General features: G+C 51.1%; 2 protein-coding genes across 5 annotated transcripts in view; one reads left to right on the top strand and one right to left on the bottom strand.

Annotated features, from left to right (window-relative positions):
• Slc12a5 (solute carrier family 12 member 5) overlaps positions 1–12,382 on the top strand; it is a 36,685-nt gene extending 24,303 nt beyond the window's left edge. For 2 of the 3 annotated variants that reach the window (XM_038330264.1, XM_038330265.1), the window contains exons 12-26: positions 748–922; positions 1,466–1,584; positions 1,884–1,982; positions 3,083–3,202; positions 3,506–3,610; positions 4,762–4,930; positions 7,012–7,207; positions 8,463–8,632; positions 8,988–9,119; positions 9,846–9,953; positions 11,018–11,140; positions 11,213–11,412; positions 11,740–11,754; positions 12,003–12,136; positions 12,291–12,382. In XM_038330264.1, the coding sequence (XP_038186192.1) occupies positions 748–922; positions 1,466–1,584; positions 1,884–1,982; positions 3,083–3,202; positions 3,506–3,610; positions 4,762–4,930; positions 7,012–7,207; positions 8,463–8,632; positions 8,988–9,119; positions 9,846–9,953; positions 11,018–11,140; positions 11,213–11,412; positions 11,740–11,754; positions 12,003–12,136; positions 12,291–12,382 (1,957 nt within the window). The remainder of the gene's footprint in view (positions 1–747; positions 923–1,465; positions 1,585–1,883; positions 1,983–3,082; positions 3,203–3,505; positions 3,611–4,761; positions 4,931–7,011; positions 7,208–8,462; positions 8,633–8,987; positions 9,120–9,845; positions 9,954–11,017; positions 11,141–11,212; positions 11,413–11,739; positions 11,755–12,002; positions 12,137–12,290) is intronic. The other variant, XM_038330263.1, reaches the window with a different exon arrangement.
• A 2,940-nt stretch (positions 12,383–15,322) lies between these two features.
• Ncoa5 (nuclear receptor coactivator 5) overlaps positions 15,323–26,088 on the bottom strand; it is a 33,406-nt gene continuing 22,640 nt past the window's right edge. The window contains exons 4-8 of one of the 2 annotated variants that reach the window (XM_038330897.1): positions 24,952–25,067; positions 23,720–23,846; positions 18,917–19,116; positions 17,520–17,840; positions 15,323–17,053 (exon numbers count right to left, since the gene is read on the bottom strand). In XM_038330897.1, the coding sequence (XP_038186825.1) occupies positions 16,464–17,053; positions 17,520–17,840; positions 18,917–19,116; positions 23,720–23,846; positions 24,952–25,067 (1,354 nt within the window). In that variant the 3' untranslated portion in view covers positions 15,323–16,463. Of the gene's footprint in view, positions 17,054–17,496; positions 17,841–18,916; positions 19,117–23,719; positions 23,847–24,951; positions 25,068–26,088 lie in introns of both variants that reach the window. The other variant, XM_038330898.1, reaches the window with a different exon arrangement.

Raw genomic sequence — 26,088 nt, 5'->3', positions numbered from 1 at the left:
AGCGACCACACTGTTTTAAAGCCGTGGCACGGATACAAAATACTTTGTTTTGTTTGTTTTTTTGAGGCAGGGCTTTTGTTTGTAGTTCTGGCTGTCCTGGAATTCACTCTGTAGACCAGTCTGGCTTTGAACTCAGATCTGCCTGCCTCTGCCTCCCGAGTGCTAGGATTAAAGGTGTATGCCGCCCTGCCTGGCCTGATTCTTTTCTATTTTTTAAAACATTAATTTATTGTATGTATGTATCTGTGTGTGTATTTGCACATGTGCATATCTGTGCCATTAGTGTCCATATGGATGTCAGAAGAGAACTGTGAGAGTCGGTTCTGTCGCTTTACCCTGTGGGTCACGGGATGTGACAAGCGCCCTTCCCTCCTAAGCTATCTTGCAGACCCTTTCCCGTTTATTCTTATACCACCAGCGCATACTGAAGCCCGGGCCCCCATTTTTCACATGGAGATGCTGCAGCCCCATTGAGCCAATTAATTTTCTCAGGATCACCATGTTAACAATGGACTGTTTATTAAGATCATATTTATGCCCTGTCCTATGGAGTTTTCGCATTGCGTCTCTATTCCCTCACCATGTGTGTGAAGTAGGCGCATGAAGATGCGCAGCTCACAGCAGAGGGTCAGTGATGTGCTCAGGGTCACACAGAAGACAGGCCCTGCAGTCAGCATCTTTCTGGGCACACTGTCGGTGGTAGCATTGCTCACCCAATGTCTCTGACCCCTCATTGTCTCTCTCCAGGTTCGGGGAAGCTGTGAATGGCAACCTGGTGGTGGGCACCCTGGCCTGGCCATCTCCTTGGGTCATTGTCATCGGCTCTTTCTTCTCCACCTGTGGGGCTGGACTACAGAGCCTCACAGGGGCCCCACGCCTGCTCCAAGCCATCTCTCGGGATGGCATAGTGCCCTTCCTGCAGGTCAGTGTGGCAGAGCCACCCCACACAACAGATCAGTCATCTGGGTCCCTGCCCAGGAGACACTACACCAGGGTCACCGCCAGTCTTGAGCTCCCTCCTAGGTACTGTGCCCCACAGCTGCGCTAAAAAACAAGGGACCTTATTTGGGATTTGGCCTGTGATCTGTGCCATCTCTGAATACTATCTGCTTGTAGAGGAAGAAGAGATGGCTCTTCTCCAGCCTCAGGGCAGTTGGGGACTCAGAGAGCCAGCAACAGGGCTAGGAAAAGCTGGCTTTTTCTGTGATTCTTAAGAAAAAAACCTATTGAGCATACAGACACATGTTGCCTGTCCCTCAGGAGCCTCTGTCCCTCTGGGGGTCATTTCAGCGTCATCCCACGACGATGGCAGTGGGGGGGGGGTGAGACAGAGAGAGCCTGCCGTTCCCTTGGGTTCCCTGGAGGATGCAGATACCCCCTCACTGGTTAGATGGGTCCTGCCTCTGTTCCCCTGATTCCCAAGACTGAAGGCTTCAGTCTACCATGATGGCTGCTCTGTTCCCAGGTCTTTGGCCATGGCAAAGCCAATGGAGAGCCAACCTGGGCGTTGCTGCTGACTGCCTGCATCTGTGAGATTGGCATCCTCATCGCCTCCCTGGACGAGGTCGCCCCCATCCTTTCCATGTGCGTGCTAGGCCTGGGGCCCATCCTTTGGCCCCATGAGCCTCTCTTCCTGGGTCCCTCCACCACCACCTTGACAACCCCAGGAGGTTCCCCAGCGGCCGCAGAAGCCCACCCTCTGTCGTATAGATTCAGCCTTACACACAGCAGGCTGTGCTGTGAGGTTTGGTTTGTCGGCATGACCCGACCCTCTCCTTTCCTCCTTGCCTCTTTCCTCCGAGTCCTGTTTTCTTCTTCAAGCCCCAGTTTCTCTGTCTTCACAGTGTCCTGTGTCCGCCTCACCCGAGTCTTTTGCATTCCAGGTTCTTCCTCATGTGTTACATGTTTGTGAACTTGGCTTGTGCGGTCCAGACACTGCTGAGGACACCCAACTGGAGGCCACGCTTTCGATATTACCACTGGTGGGTGCCCGTTTCCCCACCCTTTCCACAGCCATTTCTCACCTCTCCTGAGCCCCAGGTTAGATCTGAGGTCTGAGCAGTGTCCCCTCCTCTACAGACAGCTCAAGGAAGATCGGAGGGAGGGTCTTATGGTTACAAGCAGTAATGGGACACAGCCAGAAACGGCCCAGTGACCACTCCTCCCACAGTGCTCAACCTCTTACACAGTAGCATGGAGGTCAGAGTCAGCTGGACTCAAATTCACAGCTTGACTCTGCACTTCCTGCCAGTGAAAGCTTGGACTGATGATAGAGCCTCTTTGAACCTCAATTTCCTCATCTGGGAAATGGGCACAATAGCCATGCTCCCTCCTAGGTTTCTGGTGAGCTTGTTGGCAGGTGATGCAGAGAGGATTCTCTTTTGGAGGGGGCTAAGATCTCCTTACCGTGTTAGCCTGTGGCTTTTCTTCTCTGACAGGAAGAACTATGCTCGCTCCACAGTGGGAAAGTTGAATTCACAGCAAGTGACTGACCCATGGTCACCCGTAAGACTATGAGACAATAGTCTTTCTTTTTTTTAAGACAGGGTTTCTCTGTGTAGCCCTGGCTGTCCCAGAACTCTCTCTCTGTGGACCAGGTTGGCCTCAAACTCATGGAGATCTGCCTGCCTCTGCATCCAGAGTGCTGGGATTAAAGGTGTGCACCACCACTGCCTGGCAGGATAATGGACTTTCATGGAAGCCACATGCTTTCAGTCTTAAGGCTCCTTCTCTTGCTGCTGGCCTCTTTCTAGAAGGTCCTGCTTCCAGTGTGTCCACGGACCTCTGTCTCAGAAACCATATGAACTGACATTCCTGGAGGGATCTGGCAGGGTCTAAGGACAGAGCCTAGATGGGGTAGTGACTCTGGAGTCGGGTGGGACATGGATCAGTGTCTTGTGTATGACTACTTGTTTATTTAGAAAGTCTGTACGGTGCTCAGGGTGGCACCAGTGTGGCATGTAGATCTAGATGCCCATGTCTTGCCCAGGCCTTGCCTGCCACCTTGCTCTTGCTGCCCGAGCCCAGGTGTCACCACCAGCCCTGCAAAGGGCTCAGGGACTGGGTTCTTTTCATTTTCCAGGACTCTCTCCTTCCTGGGCATGAGCCTCTGCCTGGCCCTCATGTTCATTTGCTCCTGGTACTATGCCCTGGTAGCTATGCTCATCGCCGGCCTCATCTATAAATACATCGAGTACCGGGGGTAAGTGCTGGGAGGAGGCCAGGGAAGCTGAGGATGGGCAGGGTGAGGGCTGGCTGAGTGACGGTCCAAGGCTGGAGTGCAAGGAAGGTGCCCTATGGAGTAGGTTTAGAGAGGAGGCTGATGGCGCCTTGAGAGACAGGCAAGGGAGCATCTAGATTTAGGAGTGATTTCTTTGACTAAGTCAGAAGGAGAGCAACATGGGAGAGATGGCTGTGCCCCGGGACAACCAGATGTGTGGGATGTCTTCATCTACCACTTCTGGTTTCCTGGACTCGTGTGACCCCCCGCCCCCCCGGTCCCCAGGGCAGAGAAGGAGTGGGGCGATGGGATCCGAGGCCTGTCTCTCAGCGCTGCTCGCTACGCTCTCCTGCGCCTGGAGGAAGGACCTCCGCACACCAAGAACTGGAGGTGAGCTGTGAGGGTGCCTGGGGGGGACGGGGGAGACGGGGGGACGGGGAGCGGCAGGGGGAATGGGGGGACGGGGGGGGGGGATAGCAGGGGAGCAGGGGTCCGATCTATCCCTCTGCCTCTGGCTGAGCGGTGCCTCTCTCTAGCCCTGTCTCGCCTGAGCCCCCTACAGCACTATGATGAACCTAGTCCTGGACATTTGTTCTCCAGATCTATCCACCACGTTTGTCTATTTGATCATTCCATTACTTGTGAAAAAAACTTCCTAAACTCATGTTGTATGGGCAACTCCCTTCCTGGCCCTGGGGGTACTGCCAGCCCACAGATCTGTGGAAATTCACACAGAGAAGCAGAAAGACAATACTTCTGAAGCCTGCTCTCTTACTTTGAAAGTGACAGGGTCTTGCAGGAGTCTTCAAATTATTGACAACTGAACATGAGGGGCCCTGGGGCTTCTAGACTCTTCCCCTTCTGCCCTTAGGTCGGGTACTTCCTAAGTGGCTACTGTACACACCCAGCTTGACATCTGTCCCCCCCTGGTTCCACCAAGGGTCAGGTTGGAAGTCAGAATTGTGGACACATTACTAACCTGGGACTCCCAGATATTGGGCTTGGCACTGTCTGTAAATTCTCCCGCGGTCAGCATAGGGTCCAGCCCAGAAGCGGTACTTGGTGGATACTATGAAAGTGATGGAGAGTGGGAGCAATGCCAGGCTGAGTGCGTGAAGAAGTGACGGGTAGATGGATAAGCATCTACACATATGGAAGCCTGTCTGGGTGAATAGATGGATGTGTGAATGGATAGCGGGTGGGTGGGTATGTGGGTGACTGAGTGAATAAGGCCTGGTAGGTGAATTCATCTGGATTCGGCTGAATGACTGAAGGGTGAAACGGATGAGTGGGTGGCTGGCTGGATGGATGAATGAGAGATGGAGAGATGGGTGGGTGGCTGGATGGATAGAGAGGGGTGGGCCACGGCTGGAGGGTTTGCTGCTCAAGGAAATGGTTGCTGTGGCCCAGCAGGTTGCGGTGGATGGGGCCCAGGTGTGGGGGCACAGGAGACAAACGGGTAAACAGATGTGACTCATGTGGTGGACGGGCGGGCGGGTGGGGGGTGGGAGGTGGGTCACATGAACCTGCATCCTCTTCAGGCCCCAGCTGCTGGTGCTGGTGCGTGTGGACCAGGATCAGAATGTGGTGCACCCCCAGCTGCTCTCCTTGACCTCCCAGCTCAAGGCAGGGAAGGGCCTGACCATTGTGGGCTCTGTCCTGGAGGGCACCTTTCTGGACAACCACCCTCAGGCTCAGCGGGCAGAGGAGGTGAGCGGAGGCCGGGCAGGGTGGGCAGTCGGGTCGAAAGGCGAAAGGCGGTCTTTGCCTTACTGTGCTTGCCTTTCCATACAGCTCTGGGGTGTCAGGGCTCTCGGGAGTGTGTCTTCTCCTTAGAAGGGGAGCCTGAGGGTCAGAGGGTGAGCGAGTGCCTGTCAATTCTACCCACAGAGGCTGGGGAGATAGCTCAGAGGATGAAGCACTTGCTGTAAAAAGCAAGAGAATCTTTGTAAAAGCAGGCACTGGGATGCGGGTCTGTAGCTCTAGCACTGAGGGTAGGGGGTGGAGACAAGAGGATCCCTGGAGCTCATTGGACAGCAAGGCTACTCAGTCGGTGAGCTCCATGTTTAATGAGCACCTCAAAAAAAGTAAGCTGGAGAGTGGCTTAAGACAGTTGATATTGACTTCTGACCTCCACATTTAACCTACAAAACCAAAGGCTGACAGAGCCAGAAGGGCCCATTTTATGGATAAGGAAACTGAGGCTTAGAGGTCAGGTTACCCTGAGGTAGAAACTACTCTCTTCCTTCTGGAAGGGGAACTCTTTTAAATCTTTCAAGGTGTTTTAAAATCCAAGCCAAAAAAAAAAAAAAAAAAACCAAACAAAAAAATTAAACAAAACAAAAACAAATTCAAAGATCTTCTAGGAGGAAGTCAAGGCCCAGCATGGGCTGGCAGGTTTCTGAAATCACAAAGCTGGCTGGAAGTCTAGCCAGGATTCGCACATGCCTCTGGCTCTGGGTCACCTGCTTTTGTCACATCCACAAAGGAGCATGCAGAGCCACTGTGAATGGGGCAGCCAGGTGGGCATGAACTGTATGAGAAGTGTATGTGCCTCGAACCCAGTGGGTAGAGGAGGAAATGGGTTCTACCTGCGACTCAGGCCTGTCTTCCCCCAGGGCTGCAGCTGGGAGTAGAGAGAGAAAGGGGGATCCAGGGATGCAAGGTGAGATGGGGAGGGGCACCCCTAATGGCCTGTGACAGTTGCTGTTTCTGCCTCACTGAGCCGCTCACACCAATCTATCAAGACTCAGAGCTGGAGGCCCCAGCTGGTCAGGAAAACTCTACGTGGTCTGGCAGAGAGCATGCTGGGTACCAGGCATTAGGCTAGGCATAGGGAGAGCATGCTGGGTATCAGGCATTAGGCTAGGCATAGGGAGAGCATGCTGGGTACCAGGCATTAGGCTAGGCATAGGAAGAGCGGGACCAAGTGCTAGCCACAGGCCACACAGGAAGGTTCCAACCCCATTTGGCACTGTTGAGTGCTGTTCTGGGTTAATAAGGACAGGGCAGTATGACACATTAGGGCTATGATACAGGGCAGTGTCCTGAGCCCTTTCATGAATCAAGCTGTGTAAGCCTCCTGATTCCTAAGTGGAGCTGCCCCCCTCCCCCACCGGACGATAAGAGTAGAGGTTAGGTGACTTGCATGAGGCCACAGCCGGGAGGTGGCAGAGATGGAATTAGTTAGACATCAGGTCAGTGGTTGAGGGCAGAGCGGCTGAAATGAGCCTCCTGGCTCCTGAATCGTCACTTACATTAGCAGACTGCCCTTACGCAAGTCTTAATTTCTCTGAGCCTCGATTTCCTCATTGATAAAATGGGAACAGTGAGAACCCTTCCCCAGTGCAGATTAAATGCGCACAGAAAATGCTCTATCGTTTTTGTTAAAATAAATCATTACATTGTGTGGCCATGCAGAAATGCAGAACAGCCTGGCTAAACTGTGGTCTAGGTGGAGGCTGGTCTCTGGGAGGATGGCCTTGGAGTCACGGGAGGCAGGTTATAATGGACGATGGGTCAGGAGCACGTGGGATGGCAGTGGAGAGCGTGTCAGAGCAACAGCAGGGTGTACGGAGGTGGGGTGGGTCACTGGCGATGAGCAGGAACAGGAACCGTAGGAGACAAGGTGTCGGTGTGGGTCCTGGAGTCAGGTAAGATCACGGCCGAGGTTCAGGAAGATGGGACAGACGCAGAGAGAGGGAGGGCAGATGAAAAGACGGAAGGGAGGCTGTGAGCCTCAGCCCAGGCTGTCTGAGGCTGGCCCTCACCTATGCACGCCTTCCCCACAGTCTATCAGGCGCCTGATGGAGGCTGAGAAGGTGAAGGGCTTCTGCCAGGTGGTGATCTCCTCTAATCTGCGTGATGGAGTGTCCCACCTGATCCAGTCTGGGGGCCTCGGCGGGCTGAAACACAACACTGTGCTAGTAGGCTGGCCTCGCAACTGGCGGCAGAAGGAGGATCACCAGACATGGAGGAACTTCATCGGTACTGATGCGGGGGGGGGGGGGGCTCAGGGGCTCAGGGGCTCAGGGCCGCCCGTGGGCTGCTCTGCTTCTGAGGGTTCCTGAGTACAGCATGGGTGTGGGCTCAGTACATGCAGGTGGTACCACGTTAGCGTCTATGTCAGGCCCTGGGAGGAAGACCGGGCAGGACAGGGTGGGCTGAGGGCAGTAGCCTTAGAGTCATTGTGGTCGGGATCTGCATCTTGGCTCTGGTCTTTCACAGATGTGTCCAACTATCATTTTGTGTGCCAGGCAAGTCGCGACTTTTCTAATGCTCTCATGACCCTGAGCATTAGGCACTACTGTCTGCACATTGGTGTAACACTGAGACAGAGCGACATTAAGAAATTTGCCTGGGTCACACAGCTGGGAGGTCGTGTTTAAAACAGCCAGAGGCCACCCATGGTGTGTTTTGTTGTTTTTTTGTTTTGTTTTGTTTTGTTTTGTTTTGTTTTTAAGACAGGGCTTCTCTGTGTATCTCTGGTTATTCTGGGACTCACTCTGTAGACCAGGCTGGCCTCCAACTCAGAGAGAGATCTGCCTGCTTCTGCCTTCTGAGTGCTGGGATTAAAGACATGGGCCACAACTGCTTGGCTTCTGATGGGTTCTTAATAATCAGAGGCATAGGAAGGGGAGAGCGCCCAGTTAGTAAACTGCTTACCACGAAAGTGTGAAGACCAGAGTTTGATCCTGAATCCAGAAGTCTCCGGTGTTGGGGAGGCAGAGACAAGAATTTCCTGGGATTCAGCTGCCTGGAAGTCTAGCGTAGTCTGTGAGCTCTAGCCCAGTCGGGTCAGGCAGAGTCCCATCTCCAACAAACAAGCAGACAGCAGCAAATGAAAAACCCCAAATGAAAAACCCCAACAAGGTGACGGCTCTTGAGGAACAGGGAAGGATGCCTGAGGCTGATGTCTGCTTCCATCCACGTCTACACATGTGTGCTCACATGAACATACAGCCCTCACATATATGCACACAGGAGAGGAAAAAGAACAGGGGTATCATTGCCATTTAACAGATGGGAGAACTGAGGCCAGGAGAGACTGGAGTACTTTCTTACAGCCAAATAGTCAGTAGGCAATGAGGCCCAGGTAGATGCTGGAGTCCACAGCACTAGATCCAAGGTCAAGGTCAGGAGTGTGGTGGGTGCTGGTGCCAGGAGGCTTTGTGGCTTTCCCTCGGCACCAGGAGGATTGGTCACTGTTGCCCTCTGGTCCTTTTTTTTTGGCCTTTCCAAGAACTGGTCCGGGAAACCACAGCTGGCCACCTGGCCCTCCTTGTCACCAAGAATGTGTCCATGTTTCCTGGGAACCCTGAGCGCTTCTCCGAGGGCAGCATCGATGTGTGGTGGATCGTGCACGATGGGGGCATGCTCATGCTATTGCCCTTCCTGCTGCGCCATCACAAGGTTCGTGTACACGTGTACACGCATGTCTGCGGTGTGGGGAGGGCGTGTGTGCCTGCAGGCATGTCCGTGGGGAAGCTCAGGGCTCTGCCCAGCGTCCATGCTTTTCCTTCCTGGGGGCTCTGATCATCTCCCTTATCAGGGGTGTTGGGGAACCGATGCGTCACCCCGATGCATCTGCTGCAAAGGAGGGGGCACGTAATACAGGGAGTGGCCCCTTAGTGAAGGTGCCCCAGACCTGAGCAGGAGAGTCTGCAGATAGGGACTGGGTGCCAAGAGCCTGTAGGAAGGGTCTTTGGCCATGGATCTTCTCACAGCTTCTGGCTGAACCTGGCTGGATTGCCTTTGATCCTTGCAGGTCTGGAGGAAATGTAAGATGCGGATCTTTACTGTGGCTCAGATGGACGACAACAGCATCCAGATGAAGAAAGACCTGACCACGTTTCTGTATCACTTACGCATTACGGCAGAGGTGGAGGTGGTGGAGATGGTGAGTCCCAGAAGAGCCTCAAGTTCTTCAAGTCCCTCCTGTGGTTCTTTCCTCTTGGCCCCAGCACCAATCAGGGCTCCCCCAATACCCATCAGCCGAGGACAGAGGACACTGTGACCACCCCTTAGCCTCTTCTCTCACAGAGTGGCCGCCCTGTGGGAAAGTGCTCACTCTGTGGCGGACTGCTGTAGGGACTCTCCCGGCCTCCAGTGAGATACATGCGTTAGACCTTTTCATTCCCAACTAGAATGCCGAGACACACAAAGGTTCAGTAATAGACTGCACAGCACAGTGAGCGGCAGAGTCAGGGTTCAAACCCAGGCAGGCCGCTGCCAGGCCTGCTCCTGGAGGGTCTCCACTCCTCTCTCTACCTCCCCAGTGGATCCATGCCTCCTGCCGTGGTGATTAACCTACCCATGTAGCTGTACACTTAGCACCCCATTCACAGGCATGTGTCCATCCACCCTTGCTCTTTTCACAAACGTCTTCCCTTCTTCATTCACTCAGGTGATTAATCAAGCCGCTCACTCACGGCTTCACCATTCACATCTTTGGTTCTGCACTGGGTGCACAGGGAACTAGCTGCCTGCCTTCCCAGGCCTTGGCCCTATGAGCGCAGTCCCTTGCCTTCTCCAGTCTTGATGCTAGGGCATGTGATGGGCAGGTGCAGACTGGTGGGAGGGAGGGCTCCCCAGGTTCAAGCTCCCACTTCCCTCCTGCTCACAGCATGAGAGCGACATCTCGGCATACACGTATGAGAAGACACTGGTAATGGAGCAACGCTCTCAGATCCTCAAGCAGATGCACCTAACCAAGAATGAGCGGGAGCGGGAGGTAAGGGTCCCCTGGTGGGGCTCTCAGACCGTGGGTCTGTACAGGTTCTGGTTTGGTTCCCCGGCCATCAGCACCACTATCTTCACCTTTAGTAACCCTTATCTGCCACCACCTCCTGACACGCGGCTCCCCTGCGGTGGGACCACGTGTGTCTGTCTTGCTGCATCTTCCCAGCCCCCTCACAGGGACTTTGGCATCAAGACAGACTTGCTCCTCTGTAGGAGACTTCTAGGCCCGAGGGAGAAGAATGGATGCTAAATATGTATGGATGACGAGTTCTCAGGGGTGTGGGCTGCCAGTGTGGGAGACAAGGTTCATGTAACAGACTCTCGGGGTGGGGAAACAGATGGATATTTAACATGGATGCTGGGTAGGAGTCGGGGGCAAGCCTCCGAGGGGATGAGTGAGTGAAGGGCTGTCGGGAGCAGTTGTGCTGAGTACCCCATGGGGTAAGATCTCTTAGGTTTCAGTCACTGGTCTTTTGGAGTATGGATAAAAGAGCCACCCCAGGGAGTGGAGTCCCTGGGGGAAGTGAGGGATGGGTGCCCAGGGCTGTGGACAGAGGAGCGCCTAGAAGTGGGCGTGAGCTTTTTCGGGGAATGAGTGGCAGGTCCTGTAGGCTAGGGGGAAGAGCCATGATTATGGGTCTTCCAGGTAAGAGAATGTGCTTCTCAGAACATGGCTGATAGGTGCTTAGGGAAGCAAGCGATGGGCCCTTGAAGGATGGGGGTGTCACCCAGGCTGATAGTGATAAGAAATGGCATGCGCTGATGTGTGCATGCGCTGGCGTGTGTTGGGCAGCCAGAGTGACGTGGGACCAGAGTGCTGGCCTTGCTGTGCCAGGTGTTAGCCTGCGGTTGTTGGTGGCAGGAAGGTCGGAGCTCTGGAGACCAGAGGCCAGGTCAGCCATGCCTAGGTGTTTGGTCTTGAGGCGCGGTAGCGTTTGCAGTGTGCGCCACTCGGGAGCACATAATCTGGATGAGCGTCAGTTGTAGTAATGGCTCTTGGCAGGGTGTGGGTGGTGACCCCCAGCAGAGCTGGCATCAACCTATGTCACTCCCCAGATCCAGAGCATCACAGATGAGTCTCGGGGCTCCATTCGGAGGAAGAATCCTGCTAACACTCGGCTCCGCCTCAATGTTCCCGACGAGACAGCTGGCGATAGTGAGGAGAAGCCAGAGGAGGAGGTGAGTGGCTGGGATGGTTTGGCTCTGGCAAGCTGGAGCAGAGCCTTTGGCTGAACAATCCCTCTCCTTCAGGTGCAGCTGATCCATGACCAGAGTGCTCCCAGCTGCCCCAGCAGCTCGCCGTCTCCAGGGGAAGAGCCCGAGGGGGAGGGAGAAACAGACCCAGAGAAGGTGCATCTCACCTGGACCAAGGACAAGTCAGTGGCAGAGAAGAATAAAGGCCCCAGTCCTGTCTCCTCCGAGGGCATCAAGGACTTCTTCAGCATGAAGCCGTACGGGCCTGGGAACTGAAGCTGGGGGTGGGGGCCTAAAGGACTTGTTGAACATGGCAGAATCAATGAGCAGGAGGGTCCTCTTCTGGCAGTCTGATGATCCAGGGCAGAACTTGCCTTGGTTTCCCCAGTTGGAGACTTACAGAGCTGGGCTAGAATGTTAAGGGTCAGGACCAGCTCCTAGGAGCAAGTGTTGAAATGGAGAAGGTGGTGGGGGCTGGGAGAGTGAGGTCACGCTCACCCAGGGCAGACGACTGGCTCAAAGGCAGCTGCCTTTTCCTGACCTCTCTCTTTTTCTTTCTCTTTGCTTCTCTTTGTTTCCTGAAGGGAGTGGGAAAACTTGTAAGTGCGCCAATATTTTTCCATCTTCTCTTCTAGGTCTCTAGGGTCCCTACTCCACAGAACCCTCAAGGGGTGTCCCTGGCCTCTGGGACCTCTAAATGGCCCAACTTGGAGAGATCTGGGGTTGGGGGAGGTCCCAGACTGGCATGCACCAGGCTGGGCAGCCCGACTCATGTTGGGAGGGTGACCAGACTTCGCTCTTCCCGGCCTAGGCTAATGCCCTTTCCTTCCTCTCCTTTCTTCTGCAGGAACCAGTCCAATGTGCGGCGCATGCACACGGCTGTGCGGCTGAACGAGGTCATCGTGAATAAATCCCGGGATGCCAAGCTAGTCCTGCTCAACATGCCCGGGCCTCCCCGCAATCGCAATGGTGATGAAAACTGTATCCTGAACTTAAGTTAGGGGGAAGAGGGGAGTTGTTGGCAAAGGGGATTGTGTCCTCTAGCCTGGAATGGAAATAGCAGAGCGGGCTCAGCACTGGACAGGGACGTGGGCTCTGGGAAGGCGCAGGCTTTGTCTCCTTGACCAGCTCTCAGACATGGAATTTCTAGAGGTCCTCACTGAGCAACTGGACCGGGTGATGCTGGTCCGCGGTGGCGGCCGCGAGGTCATCACCATCTACTCCTGAGGGCCAGGACCTGTCACGCCGGCCCGAGCGCGCCCGGCCCGCGGCCCCGGAGCCCTCGCCGCGCCACCCCGCCGCTGTCACCGTTTACATAAGACCCTGTGCCCGTGCCCTGGTCCCTTTCCCCGCTGCCTGCAGCCCGGAGGCCGCACCCGTCGGGGCTGACTCCGAGGGCGGCCCATGGGCCCTTTTTCTGAGCCCGGCCTCGCCCCGCCGGAGTAGACGCTGCAATAAACGTGGCGAGGCGGCGTGGAGAGGAGCGGAACCGCGGTCCCAGGCCCGTCCCTCCCCACGCCCCGCCGCGTTCCTCCGGGACCCTGGTCATCGAGCCTGGGCGCCGGTCGGCCGCGCTATACATAGTGTACAGGAGACATCGCGTGTATTTTTAATGTCCCCATATTTCTGTAACTAGAAGCGCAACGGACTCCTCGCCACGGCCGCGCTCTCCCGCTGCGGGCGCCCTGGGACGGAGAAGCCCCGGGAGCCAGATTTCCCTGCGCGGCCGGAGCCGAGAGCCAAGTGCTTTAAGGCCTGCGCTCTCTCCCTTCCTTGTCCACGCCCTGCGTCTCCCTCTCTTCCCTCCAGTTCTTGGCAAACACAGGTGAGACGGCGGCCGGCTTCAGTGGATGCGAGCTTTCTGGCGGCCAGGAGAGCGAGTCGTCGTCTCTCCAGGGGGAGAAAACCGAGGCGTCCACCGAGGAAGCCCCGCCCGGTGCCTTCGCGGAGGAGCAGGCGTCTCTCCTCAGTTGGCTTGCCGCCTGCTCCCCATGTCCCGTGGCTCCTCGCCAAAGACTGAATTCGTGGAGCTGGAGGGCACCCCCTCCCCAGTTTCCTCCTTGGGACAGGCGAGGGCCGAGGGGCCAATTCCAGTCTAGAGGCCCACTCACCAGGAGGCCTGGGCAGCCTCTGCTGTTCCCTTCCTTGGTCTCCATCTGCAGGTCCTGCCTGGGGACCCTGCTGCCTCTGAGTGCTCTGGAGCTGGGCCTTGCTGCCTAGCAGCAGGTCTTTAGCTAAGTCTCCCAGACACCAAGTCCTGGAGTAGGGCTGGAGTCACGTGGGCTCCGTTGTTCCTTGCGCTTCTCTGCCCTCTTCTGACTCGGACCCAAGGCCTTTGGCTTCCCTAACTCGTCCTTGGCGCTTCCGCAACACCAGCCCCACCTGTGGGGAGATGCCCTCAGCCCTTAGAAAGGCATTTGGCCGGTTCCCTTCCCCTAGGGCACGTTACTAAGGGGATAGGCACTGCATGCTCCTTTAAGCGCCCTCTGGGACTGGGTACAGTGCCTCCAGTCCCATGGCCCTGACCTGTGCACCTAGTTAGACATCCTGCCCACTCCAGGGCTGGGGCCACTAGCTGACCTCACCACCTCCTTTCCCTTGAGCCCAAAGCAGAGAGCTGCAGCTGGTGACATCTAGACAAGGTCAGGTGTGGCCAGCGGCGGGGCTGGAGGTTTGCTGCCCGGCTGCAGGGCCTAAGACCCCTCTGAGATTTGATGGGGGACTGGATATTCTTCCAGCCAGTAGCCATTCAGTTGTAAGTGTAGGACCCAGGATCTGTCATCCTTCAAGACTGCCCTCCCTTGCTATGGTCTTGCCTTTTGGGGCAAGAGAGGGGCTGTGCAGAAGGGGAGGAGGCTGTATCAACACCAATTAGGGAACCAAAGTTGCACACTACCTGGGCCCAGACTCTCTGGTTGGCAAAGGCAGTTTCCGTTGATGAAAACATCCCACATCAAAAACCCAAGTTTTCTGTGCTCCATGTGCAATATTTGTTATGAACCTTGTGTCGTTCAAGTCACCTTTATAATCACTGTAGCTAGATGTTCCATGTCCATCCAGGTGACTTTCACTGAGTGCAATATTTCAATAGCCTGGTAGTGAGAACGAGTGTCGCTTTTCTTCCAGCCGACCTATGTGCAGGGCAATGCAATGCAGTCCAAAACCCTTGTAAATAGGAGAGGTTGCAAGCCAAATCAAGAGTATTTATCGTTATTACTATTATTATTAGGCCTGCCTTTAATTTTAGTGTTTTGGTATTTCGCATCCTGCCTCGGTATTGATCTTGTGTTCTTTGTGCCAATATGCAAAGGAGAGGGTCGGTTCTTTCCTTTACTGTTGAATGCTCCCATTTAATGCTTTAAGGCTTTTACTGTGTTAATTTTTTAGATACCTGTCTGCACACAATGCAATAAAAATAATTTTATTACACCCTTGATAGCCTAAGGGGTACCGTTTGGACACTTTAGGATGAAATCAAATCCACTGTCAACAGATTTTTTTTTTTTTTTTTTTTTTTTTTTTGAGACATGGTCTCATAGAGCCCAGGCTGGCTAGGAACTTTGCTAGTAGCCAAGAATGACCTTGGACTTCCAATACCCTTGCCTCCTCCTATAAAGTGCTGGGGATTTTATGTGTGGGCCACCATATCCAGTTAGAACAGGACTCTTGGGTGGGAAACACTGTCCTCTCTGCTCACAGAAGAGAGTACACCAGCTTCGGGGCCCTGTGCCTGGGCAGGACATGCCTCCTAAGTACCAGGTCACATAGCATCCTCTGGAAGGCAGTGGGACGTCATGCCAAGTCCTATAAGGGCTTTTCAAGGCTTTCAGGTTGACTATAGATTATGCCAAACTCCTGCATGATAGGCAGCAACAGAGATGAAGGCAAAAGAGGAATGTCCCTGCCTCCAACCATCATCCATAAAGGCTCCTCACAATGCATTTTGGACACACCTGCTGATAGGCTGGCTGTCTCTACTAGAAGCAGGTGCAGAGTATGGCAGGTTTTGATGCAAGGCCTTTGCTCTGTCCATCACTAACCCTTCTCACCAGGTGGGAAGTGCAGCACACTGAGGCTCAGGCTGGGTGCAGAGAACCTAAGGCCTCATCTTGGGGGAGTGCTCTGCAAAGAAGCGCTGCAGATATACCCAAGAAAGGTGAGCACAGGTCTGACTTTCTTATTTTAATTAAAAAGTAATTATTTCATTTTATCAACAACACAAGAGTTCCAAAGAGGGGGAAAAAAACCCACCATATAACACAAACAGATCAGAACATAAACTGCTGCCATTTGGGGACCTTGGGTTTTGAAACCGGTTTGCTCAACCCCTGGCAGGGACTCAACTGGAGCTCCCATTCTTGCCTGAGGGCAATCAGGCCCTCCTCTCCCACAGATCTGATCCACAGGGTTCTTATGAGCAGTCTTTCCCAGAGGCAGAGGTGTTTTCCTTCGGCTCCATTCAGGGTGGCAGCCATAGCCCTCCAAGTGTCACTGACTCCAAAGTTACGAATGCTGAGAACATATCCAGCGTCCACAGTCTAACATCAAATGGTCCCTACCTCCTGCTCATCAGAAAAGAGAACAAGAGCCTGGATGCAAACAAAAGTCCGGGGCTCAAAATAAACCACTGAAAACATGGGTGTCCATTGTAAGTCTGGAGATGCCCTCTCAGTGCCAACTAACGCTGTGGAGAGCGAGCAGCGGGCCCCAGAGTCACAATTCATGTCAAAGTCCTGAGTGAGCCGCTTAGTCATCTGCAGACCCTCCGAGAAAATGGGAAACTACAAAACCAAGCCAACACCCAAGGGACCATTCTGCTGCAGACAGAGTCTTCTCTTCTGTGGCTGCCATGTCACGCTTCCCCAGTTCAGAGTAGCCAATCTGAGTCCTTGAGCTGGAGTTCCATTCTCTGATGGGACACTGCCTGCCTGATGTGAGGAGGTGGAAACAAAGGCCGTGACCACTGACTCCACAAATAGTGCTCCAAACTGGGGCAGCCGGAATTTGGTTTCTTCCTTTTTTCCTCCAAATCCACCAGCAAGGGCCAGAGCAACCCCATCAGACAGAAGCTGAGCCTAGACCCCAGGAACACTTATTTTCAACCCAAATAAAAGCTCCAGCCCCAAAGCAGTCTGAGTTCTGGTTCTGTTAAGTGGTAAGCAACAGCCGCAGGAAGGAGCGGTGTGAGAAACCTAGGAATCTGATGTTGACCTGGAGAGTGCAAAGAACACTTTCAAACATCTCTACTTAGGATGAAGTGGGAGGGGCCAGGGAGAAAGGGGACTAAGGACAGTGGACTAGTAGAGCCTCAGTAATGCCTCTGGTAAGATCCCATGGGGGCCTGGGGTCGCCCCACCTGTGCTGCAGTTTGGCTAACCAGGTGGGAAAGGGCAGGGCCACTCTGGATCAGGGTGTCCAGAGCCTTCTGTACACTTGGATTGTCAAAGTTAATACCTGTGGAAGATACAGGCCTCTGGCTAGCTATGCTGCTGGCAGGTGCCAGGCGACTGGAAGGCTGACCAAAGAGTGCTTGGGAAGGAGCCCCAGGCCTGGGGCCCATGTTCCGAGTAGACCCTGCCTGTCCCACAATGTTTGGAGGCTGATTTCCTGAGGCCTGTGGTCTTTGCTGAGGCTGGCTGTTTGTTGCTGTGGAAAAATTCTGGTTCTGGGAGCTTCCGGCAGCAACTGAGGGGGATGCAGAGCTGCTGTTGGCCGCAACTGTGCCACTATTGAAGAGGCTGAGGATTTTGGCCTGAAGCTCTTGCTGGGAGGTGGGGGGTGCAGCTGGAGTGGGTGTAGCGGAGGGGAGCGCTTGGCTGCTCTGAAGCGGTTGGGAACTTGCTTGTGTCTTCAGCGAGGCACTCGAGGCCTCCCTGAGTGGCTGGCGGGAAATCGGGCCTGGAAGACAGAAGAGGGAGGCATCTGGTTGAGAGTGCCCCCTAAGGGCAGGAGGCCCAGCAGCCACAGGAAGAACAGCAGTCATAGATCACAACCATCATATAGTACAGACAAAAGCATCAAATTCCAAAAGGGCTATCTCAGGATATGGACTGATTCACAGAAAGCAGCCTAGTGCCCAAGAAAATTGCTTGAAAAAAGAAATAGATAAACAAACAAGGGAAATTCATCATGGCTTTCAGGGAGCCAACAACACTAGTTTACCCCCTACTAGCCCAATACAGGGAGTGAATCTAGATCATCATTAACAGCATCATCAGCGTGCATGGCTTGTGGGGGAAGCCAATGGATGGCTCATTTCCCTTACCCACCCCAGAGAACCCTGGGCATGCCACCCTCCCACCAGAGCACGGGATGAGAGAAATGCAGAGTGAGAACTTCACCTCGGCCCTGCCACGTAGCTCACCAGGCAGAGAGTCGGCGCTGCTCCTCAAGAGCCGCTCCTTCCGCTCACGCAGGTAGTTGATGATCTTGTCTGTCTCTTCTGCAGTGAGGTATCTGTTGTCTGCCAGGAGGTTGATGAGACTCTGGATGGCTGGAGGGTGCCCCCCACGACCTCCCTCCTCAGGGCCTCCACGATCTCTTTCCTGTAGAATGGCTTCATTAGCCATCTTGGCTGCCTGTCGGGCAATCTCCTCACGTTCCTTCTCCCGACAGTTATTCTTGTAGCGCTCATAATTTCTGGCCACCAGCACCATGGCATCTGCCTGGGGCATGTTGCGATGCTCTGTAGGAGGGAATGACACAGTTATTTCTCCCATGACAGAGCCAAGTGCCCACTGCTGCACTCTGCTGAGCCTTTCTCATTCTCAAAGCAGAGGAGAGCTACAGAGCCAAGCCTGGAGTAGAGTGAGATGGGCTGAGGGACAGAGCGGTGCTCTTAGTGTGGGACACACCTTCCTACAGAGCCATTTCTTCAGTGAGATTCCTGGATCACAGACTTGTGATAAAAACCAAAGGAACACAAGAGCCTCCCACAGAGTCAAACAGACCACATGCGGAGCAGTCCTGCAGCCTCTAGACAGCAGCAGGGGGCTAAAGAATCTCTGTTAAGCCTGGTTTCCCCGCTGTGCTCTTCAGGGCAGAGCCACCACTGTTTTTAAAATTCATCAGTTCAAAAGTCATGGACGAAGATCAAATTGTAACCCTAAATAACCTCCTTTTCTCAATGGTGGCAACAATCTTGGAACCTTACATAAGTACCCTCACACACACTAAGGAGAGCTCCTCAGAGACTCTAACATACCCTGTGACTATGCGGGTGACAGAGATCCTTGCCAGGGTGGAAAAGAGGAAGTTAGACTTTAAGAGCCACAGTCAGGACACGAGTGGCTGAGTCTCAATGCTTGGGCTCAAAGCACTACAAGTTACTTTGAAGAATGCTGTCCTCCCCTAAAGCTCTTCCATCACACTGACTGTCTGTGACAGTCTCTTGTCTCCAGGAGCTGCATTCCAGGCAGCAGAAGCCTCAGCCAGACTTCACTGGGAGCCAGGTGTGCCTCAGTCTTTCCACGAGTCCTGAAAGATATGTCACACTGGTGGCCTGAGATGGGACACAGTGGGAGCACTGACACCAGGGATATTAGTGATGCTACAAATCACCTGCCTCTACATCAGAGCAGTATCAGAGAACACCAAGGAAAATATGATGATCAATGTCTCCTCACAGCACAAAAAGGATCTGCCATATTGGAGCTGAAACATGTCAGCCATTCCCCAAAGCTACTCACTTCTCACAAGCAGGGCACAGAATCAGGGTGCTGGTGACTATCTCTGGGAATCGGACTCCTTGGGCCTCCATACCTTGTGGAGTTCCAAACATGATGTTGACTGTGCAAGAGCGGTGGATCTGGTGCTGCTGGGTGATGACAATGGCAAATGGAGACCCTCCCCGGCTGACGTCCTCCAGAGCTTGTGAGAGCGACACCTCTGTGTTGAGGAAGATCAGGTCCACAACCATGCCGAGGTCTCGGACCTTCCGCCCCACAGACTCAGCATAATCTCTGTAAGAACAGGATCCAGATGAGCATTCCCTAGCCACATCTCAATCTGGACACTGCTGGACCTCAGCCAGCTGTGTCTCCTCCTCAGAACCCAGTGTCAGGCTTCCCCAATGGTTCCACTAGCCTATGAGCACACAGAAGTTGCCAGTAGGGACAGTCTTTGACACCCATCCCTCCATCTCATCTACTAGTTAAAGCTGACTGTCACTGGGCACTATTTCTATTCAGAGTCTTGCTCTGTTAGTCCCAACCAGCTTGTTCAGACCTTGGGAGTTCATTCGGTTCCCTGGTACTTTACCTTGGAAAACAAGTCTCATGGAGAATACTTCCCACTGAATTTAGCTCAACAAACTGTTTCCAGAGGACCAGTCCATAAATGAACCAGAGGGAATAGTAAAAGAGCTTACAAGAAGAAATGTGAGCCATTTCATGAGTCTTAGAACATCAAGGTATAGCTCCAACACTTCCACAAGCAAAGACTTGGCATACTAAGGACTTGAGCTCCATAGCTGAATACTTTGGACCGTAAAGTTAGCAGCTACAGTCTGAAGTGACACCAGGAAGCGTCACTAGCCCCACTCCATGCCTGAGTCATCACAGCCTCACTTATACGGAAGAAACTTCATCTTCACCTTTGTTCTTAGATGTTTAAAATGGTAACACCTCCACTCCCAGCCACGGCAAAGACTGTGTCAGAAGGGATGAAGGGGAACTGAGCACGTGGAGACGTGCTTGTTCTGGAGAAGCCCGTCTACTTCTTCCATGTGTGATGTTGTCATTCTAAAGGGCAGCATGTGTCACGGCAGTGTAGGTGTCGTCAGCAGCAGGATCACACTCCCCAACACTGGAGAGCCTGAGTATCCTGAGGGCCTGCTAGAGTGCATCCTGGGAGTTCCCAACTGAAGTCACAGGACAGGAGCATAGCTCCAGACTTGCCACTCCCATCAGCCTCTGCCTTCTGTCTTAAGATCTCAACAATGGAGTGGTTAGGGTGGATTTCCAGTGGGTCTTCTGCTGTCTTTTAACCCCAAGGCTGTTGTTTCTCAGGGGTCAAACCTTCATGATTTTTTTTGTTATTTGCTGTCTACCCATAAGTGCTCATGACAACAATAGCATAAGGATGTCAGCAAGAGATCTGACACAACCAGCTTTTCAATCTTTTTCCTAAGATATTTCATAATTTTGCTAAGTTTTCAAACTTGATGTTCTCTTCCTGTTGTTCATGTTCTGGATGTCCCAAGCCGCCTTTGTAACTGACATATCTTCACCTCAAAACTCTTGAGCTACTGGACACAGCACCAAGGAGTTCAGTCACATGGATCACTTCTGAGCTACTCCTTGGAGATGGTTCGTAGAGGGCTCCCCTGGGAGAAAACAGATGTGTTTCTGGATTTCTTCATCCTGGTCTTTAGAAGAACCCACCTTATCCCCAGAAGCAGCCATGTTGTATGGTATAAACTGTGAGAATATCAACCTGGAGGGAAGGCTTCACAAAACTTTTTGTAGTTTCCCTTTATCATCCACCAATTTATTACATTTAAAATGTTTATTTTCATTTTATGTGGTTAAATGTCTTTGTCTGAATGTATGTCTGTAAACCATGTTCCTTGTGTCCCAGGGAACCAAAAACGGGCACTGGATCCTCTGGGACTAACTAAAGGGGGTTGCTGGCTGCCATGTGGGTGCTGAGATTGAACCCTGGTCCTCTGGAAGAGCAGTCAGGAGTACACTGAACTCCTGAGCTACCTCTCCAGCCTCTCTTCTACGACTTCAATGCATAAACAGTTCTAAGCATTTTTTGTTTTTACCAAATTCTTTTTGATAGCTTTCTAAATTTTACTTTGACGCAACATTTCACAGGAAATACTTAAGAAGGAGAGTCTTGAATCTACAATGACTCTAGTAAAATTCGGATCCTAAGGGGCTAACTTGTGGTTATGCAGTCCAGTGTTCCTCCCAATTGCTGGCGGAGTACTGGGGGAGGTCTTTACTGATGTCACCAGGCTTCTTCCAAACAGGCTTTATTCTGTCAAGCTCCTCACCACCCTTTTCTTCGTCCTCTGCCATGGATCTAAGCATGGATCACGGGTTCTGCATCAAACGCCTTCCTTTTCTTTCTTGTCTTTGTCTTCAGCCTCACCACTGCTGACTGACTCATTCATTCTCCATGTAATGTAATGAGATAAGCCAAAAAACTAGGGACCATTTCTTTACAACCTTCTTTATTCATCTTTTCTCTGAGCACCCAGGTGCAGTCCTCTTCCTGGTGCAAAGGAACATTTGTTCTATGACCCATGGGCTCCGTCAGTCCACCATGCCAACACCTAGGCTCAGCAGTCACAGCATGCATCAATATCATGTCATTTCTCAGCAACCAGATATACCAAATAAAACCACCACCAAACTGGGCAATCATGCAGGACTCTGCACTAGCCTGCACAGTTTGCATTAAAATTTTAATCCTAGACTTGATGATCAAGTCAAGCTTACTGATGAAGCTGGCCTTAGGTCAGATCTTGCTGACTGGGAATTGGATTAATGTGCAGCTCCTTTCTAGGTTTTAGTTTATCAGGATCTGTCGAGCTTTAGTATCTGATTTTGTCCAGAGCATCTAATGAACTTATCTGAACAGACAGTATTAATGATCAATGATATTTACTGGGCAGTTTCTGCCTGGAAGGCAAAAAAATCTCAACCTCTTTCTCCTCCATCAGTAGGGTTTTCTTAGGTATATTGTCTGGACATAGTACACAGGTTCTGTAGTATAGCAGTCCCAGGATTCTGAAGTATATGTGTATATCTCAAAATAGGATTTTACCATGTAGTCCAGGCCAGCCCTGAAGCAATTCTACCTTTATTCTGGAATGCCGAGACTATAGGCATGCCTCACTATGACCAACTGACACCTTTCTTTTGATTCTCTAGTCTTACCGCCAACGGCTAAGACCTGGTGTACTTCTCATACCTTGGGGAGGCTGCTTGGGAACACAATGGGAAGAAAAGTCTCGGTTTTGATGTTAGAAATATGTTTGGATTTAAGTTCCAGGATTTATCTGTAAAGTTATGAAGCTATGGAGCAAGTTCTTTGTCTCTTATCAAACTCGGCTTTTTTCTTCTAAAGCCAGTAAATGAGGAACATGGCTCAGTGCCTGTCATTTTCTTCATCTTGCTTCCAACTTAAATCCCTGACCTCTTCCCAGCATAAGATTCACTTATATGCTTTTTCTGTCACCTTTCTCGCTAGGCTGAGAGCTAAAGGCAGATAGGACGACGTGTTTATTTATTACTACTGCAGTCCCAGGACCTAGTCTCTCCATCTACCTCTCCCTTGCTGAATAACACACATATAATTAGTGATGATAAAAACTGTTTATGTAAATCACCAAGGGGGTTGTATGGGATAAGACACTCAGGGGGTCATACTGGGTAGGTACTCAGAAAATGGTGACTATTTATTTGGCATGTAGACAAGGCAGGGCAACTCAAAGCCTGTGAACTCTTGCCTGATGGCTAGTGTTTTAACATCAACTTCTAGAGCCACTGCACTTTGAAATAAACTTTTCTAACTGCAAATGGCTAGAAAATACACAGATTATTTAACTACACAGGGAAACAGAGCACAGCCATGGCTAAATGTGTGAGCTGGACAGAGTGGAACAGAGAGGTGTCGTGGACCTTGACTTGACTAATGTGGTCACTTCAGTAAGGCCAGGCCCTGCTCCATTCAAGACTGTACCTTATGGAAGTGGAGGAGATAAATTATTTTTCTTGACTAGAATATACTCCCAACCTTACTCGCAGTTCATATGGTTCTACTGGGCTAATCTCATCACTAAATCTATAGCATACAACCCAGCCCTAGTAAATTACAATATTCTGGACCCCTATCCAAAGTGAAAAAAATCAGACATAGAAGTTATTATAGTAAGCCAGTTTAGTCTCACAAAAAAAAAAAATCTAAGATTTCCGAAAGAATAATTGAAAATGGCTTAGCAGCGGAGAGTGCTAGCTGAGTGAGCACAACCTAGCAGGTAACAGTAGCTCTAGGGTGATCAAGAGGCCCTTTCTCTGTCCCTGTCTCTCTTTTGGTTTGTCAAGACAGAGTTTCTGTGTGTAACAGCTCTGGCTGTCCTGGAACTCACTCTATAGAACAGGCTAGCCTCAAACTCAAAGATCCCCCTGCCTCTGCCTCCTGAGTACCTGAATTAAAGGCATGCTAAGAGGCCCTTTTTCAAAGGAACAAGGCAGGGCGTAATAGAGGGAAGGCCTATGCTGTCCCGACTTCTGCAGCATCCATACACATATGTTCATGCATGCACAGGAACGCACACGCACATACACACACACACACACACACACACAGAGAGAGAGAGAGAGAGAGAGAGAGAGAGAGAGAGAGAGAGAGAGAGAGAGAGAGAGAGAGAGAATGATAATACCAGGGGGGAGGGGAAGAGAGAGAGAGAAAAAAATACCAGGAAAGCAAAGTCTCATCTTCAGCAGGTTTGCTAAGCTAAGAAGATACCTGTCTAGTGGAGTGTTAAGCAAAACCTTCCATTTTTCTGACGCTTTTCCACACTGAAGAGAAGGAAGCACAGGTTCTTACTTAGTCTGTTTGTTGACCACAATAACAGAGCAGTCCACAGGCCTCTCAGCATCAAAGCGTCGCTGGATCTCCTCAAAATACTGACGATAAAGCTCCTCTCTACGCCGTTCCTCACGTTTCAAACGCTCTGAAAGACACCAGCAGGGAAACTGGAAGTAAGGGCTGTCCTTCCATAATGTAATTAAGACATTATGAATTAATCCTCATATACATCTCTCAAAATTAACCATTTTTATTATTTTCTACTATTTTAAATCCACCAAGATAAAACCATGGGTGACAGGCCTTGGTCACTGTAGCGCTTTATATGATCCTCCAAGAAAGGCTGTTAATAAAGGTAGATCAACCAATGTGGTGACTCATGTCTGTATAATCCTAGAACCTGGAAGATTGAGGCAGGAGGACTGCTGACTTCAAAGTCAGCCTGGCTTACAAATCGAATTGCAAAGCCAGCACGGGCTACTTTGTTTTTTTTTGGTTTTTGTTTTTGTTTTTTTTTTTTTAAAGGAAAATAGAAAAAAGAAAAAAGCTGGGCAAGATGGTCTATGCCATGGAGGTGGAGGTAGGCCTCAGCTATCTCTAAACCAAAAAGTAAATCGGCCATTGTCTATTTCTCTGAATACCTTACCCAACACTGGGCATTGCTATTCTTTTAATTTTTGCCCACTTGGCAGATATATTTCATTACTATTCCAATGTTAATTTTTGTACCTTTTTTGAACAAACAAACCAGCCAACCAAAGTACAATTTTTATAATGCCCAGTGATAGTCAAATGGGCAAGAGTGATTAAACTCTGGACATCTGTAATGAGGTCCCTCCCATCTCTTATCTGGCTAGTATAAAACACTAAGAAAAATTTGAAGACAGAGTTGAGAAACGTAGGTGGTAAAAAGTAACACTCATGCTTGCCTTTACCTAAAGAGAAGCTGTTAGGTAAGCATGATAGAGACACACAAACCCCACACTATATACGTGGTCAGCTACCTGCAAAACAAGCAAAAAGGCAAGTAAGTCTCAGAGCCTTCACCTGTGATGTCTGCTCCTCCTCACTGCTGGACACTCTCATTTCCGATGGGATGACCAACCTACAGGATGGTGCTAATTTGCATTTAAACATCAACATTAACATTTGTGGATTGCCTGGCTGGGTCACTAAGCCCTTTGTGTGGAAGCAGTGGTGTTAATAAATGACTCTCTCCCAGTAACAGGAACACATTGTTGCGACTTCACCTTTTGTACGAGGACCTCGTCCATCAAAGCTGTCCCTGTAGCGGTCGAAGTAAGAGTCATCCTTTCTCCGGCAGTAGTCATCCATCCTCAAATAGCGGTCGTAAGAGCCTTCCCTCCTGAAAAGTTAGGGACAATTTCTCAAGTTACAACACTGTCCTATCCAGCTAAACTCAGATGCAGAAAATACTTCAAAACCAAAGTCCCTCCAAGGTAGTCACAGAATTTTGGAATTCAGGTTTGTATGTAGGACTTGTTTATTGTCTCTGGGGCTGTGACTAAGTTAACTCATCTCACAAAATGATATGGACTCGGGATGAAAAGAGATGGAATAAAGACAGCACTGGAGCAAATGGCTGTCAGAGGAACCATTTTATGCCTTCTCATCTCTCTTCCCCTTACTTTAAAAAAAAAAAAAAAAACTGTAGTAAGGGGGCTGGGGAGATGGCTCAGTTAAAGAGCACTGGTTGCTCTTCCAAAGGTCCTGAACTCAATCTCCATCAACCACATGGTGACTCACAATCATGTATAGTGGAATCTGATGCCCTCTTCTGACATAAAGTCATACATGCATATACATATAATAAATGATTAAATCTTAAAAAACTGTAGTAAAATATCAATAATTTGCCATTTTAACTTTTTTTTCAGCAGGGTCTCATGTGGCTTGAACTTGCTCTATAGCCAAGGCTGGCTTTGAACTTCCCTGCCTCAATTTCCTGTGCTGTTATCATAGGTGTACATCACCATATGGGCATTAAACAACCTAAGCGCATACTTCATTGGCGCTACAATCCCAATGCCATGTAGCTGTGACCATTATCCATTTCGAACTGTTGGACAACCTCAAACAGAATTCTAAATCATTTGCCTGCTTTCCCCAGCCCCAGTGATCTCTACTGTCTTTATGGATTTGCTTCTGCTTTTGTTTGTATAACACTGTCTTTCACAACACAGATGATTCAAATGCCTTTTTGTTTTTTGTTTTTTTTGAGAAAGGGCTTCTCCTGGCTCTACTGGAACTCACTCTGTAGACCAGTGTAGATGTAAGTCACCGAACAATCCCACACCAGTTTGGAATTATGATTAATAAAAGGGTTATTTACTTAAAAGGAAAACTTACAGATCACTGTCCTAGAC

Source organism: Arvicola amphibius, chromosome 5 (assembly GCF_903992535.2).
Source record: "Arvicola amphibius chromosome 5, mArvAmp1.2, whole genome shotgun sequence".
Taxonomy (NCBI): domain Eukaryota; kingdom Metazoa; phylum Chordata; class Mammalia; order Rodentia; family Cricetidae; genus Arvicola; species Arvicola amphibius.
This window is presented reverse-complemented; position numbering and strand designations above follow the sequence as displayed.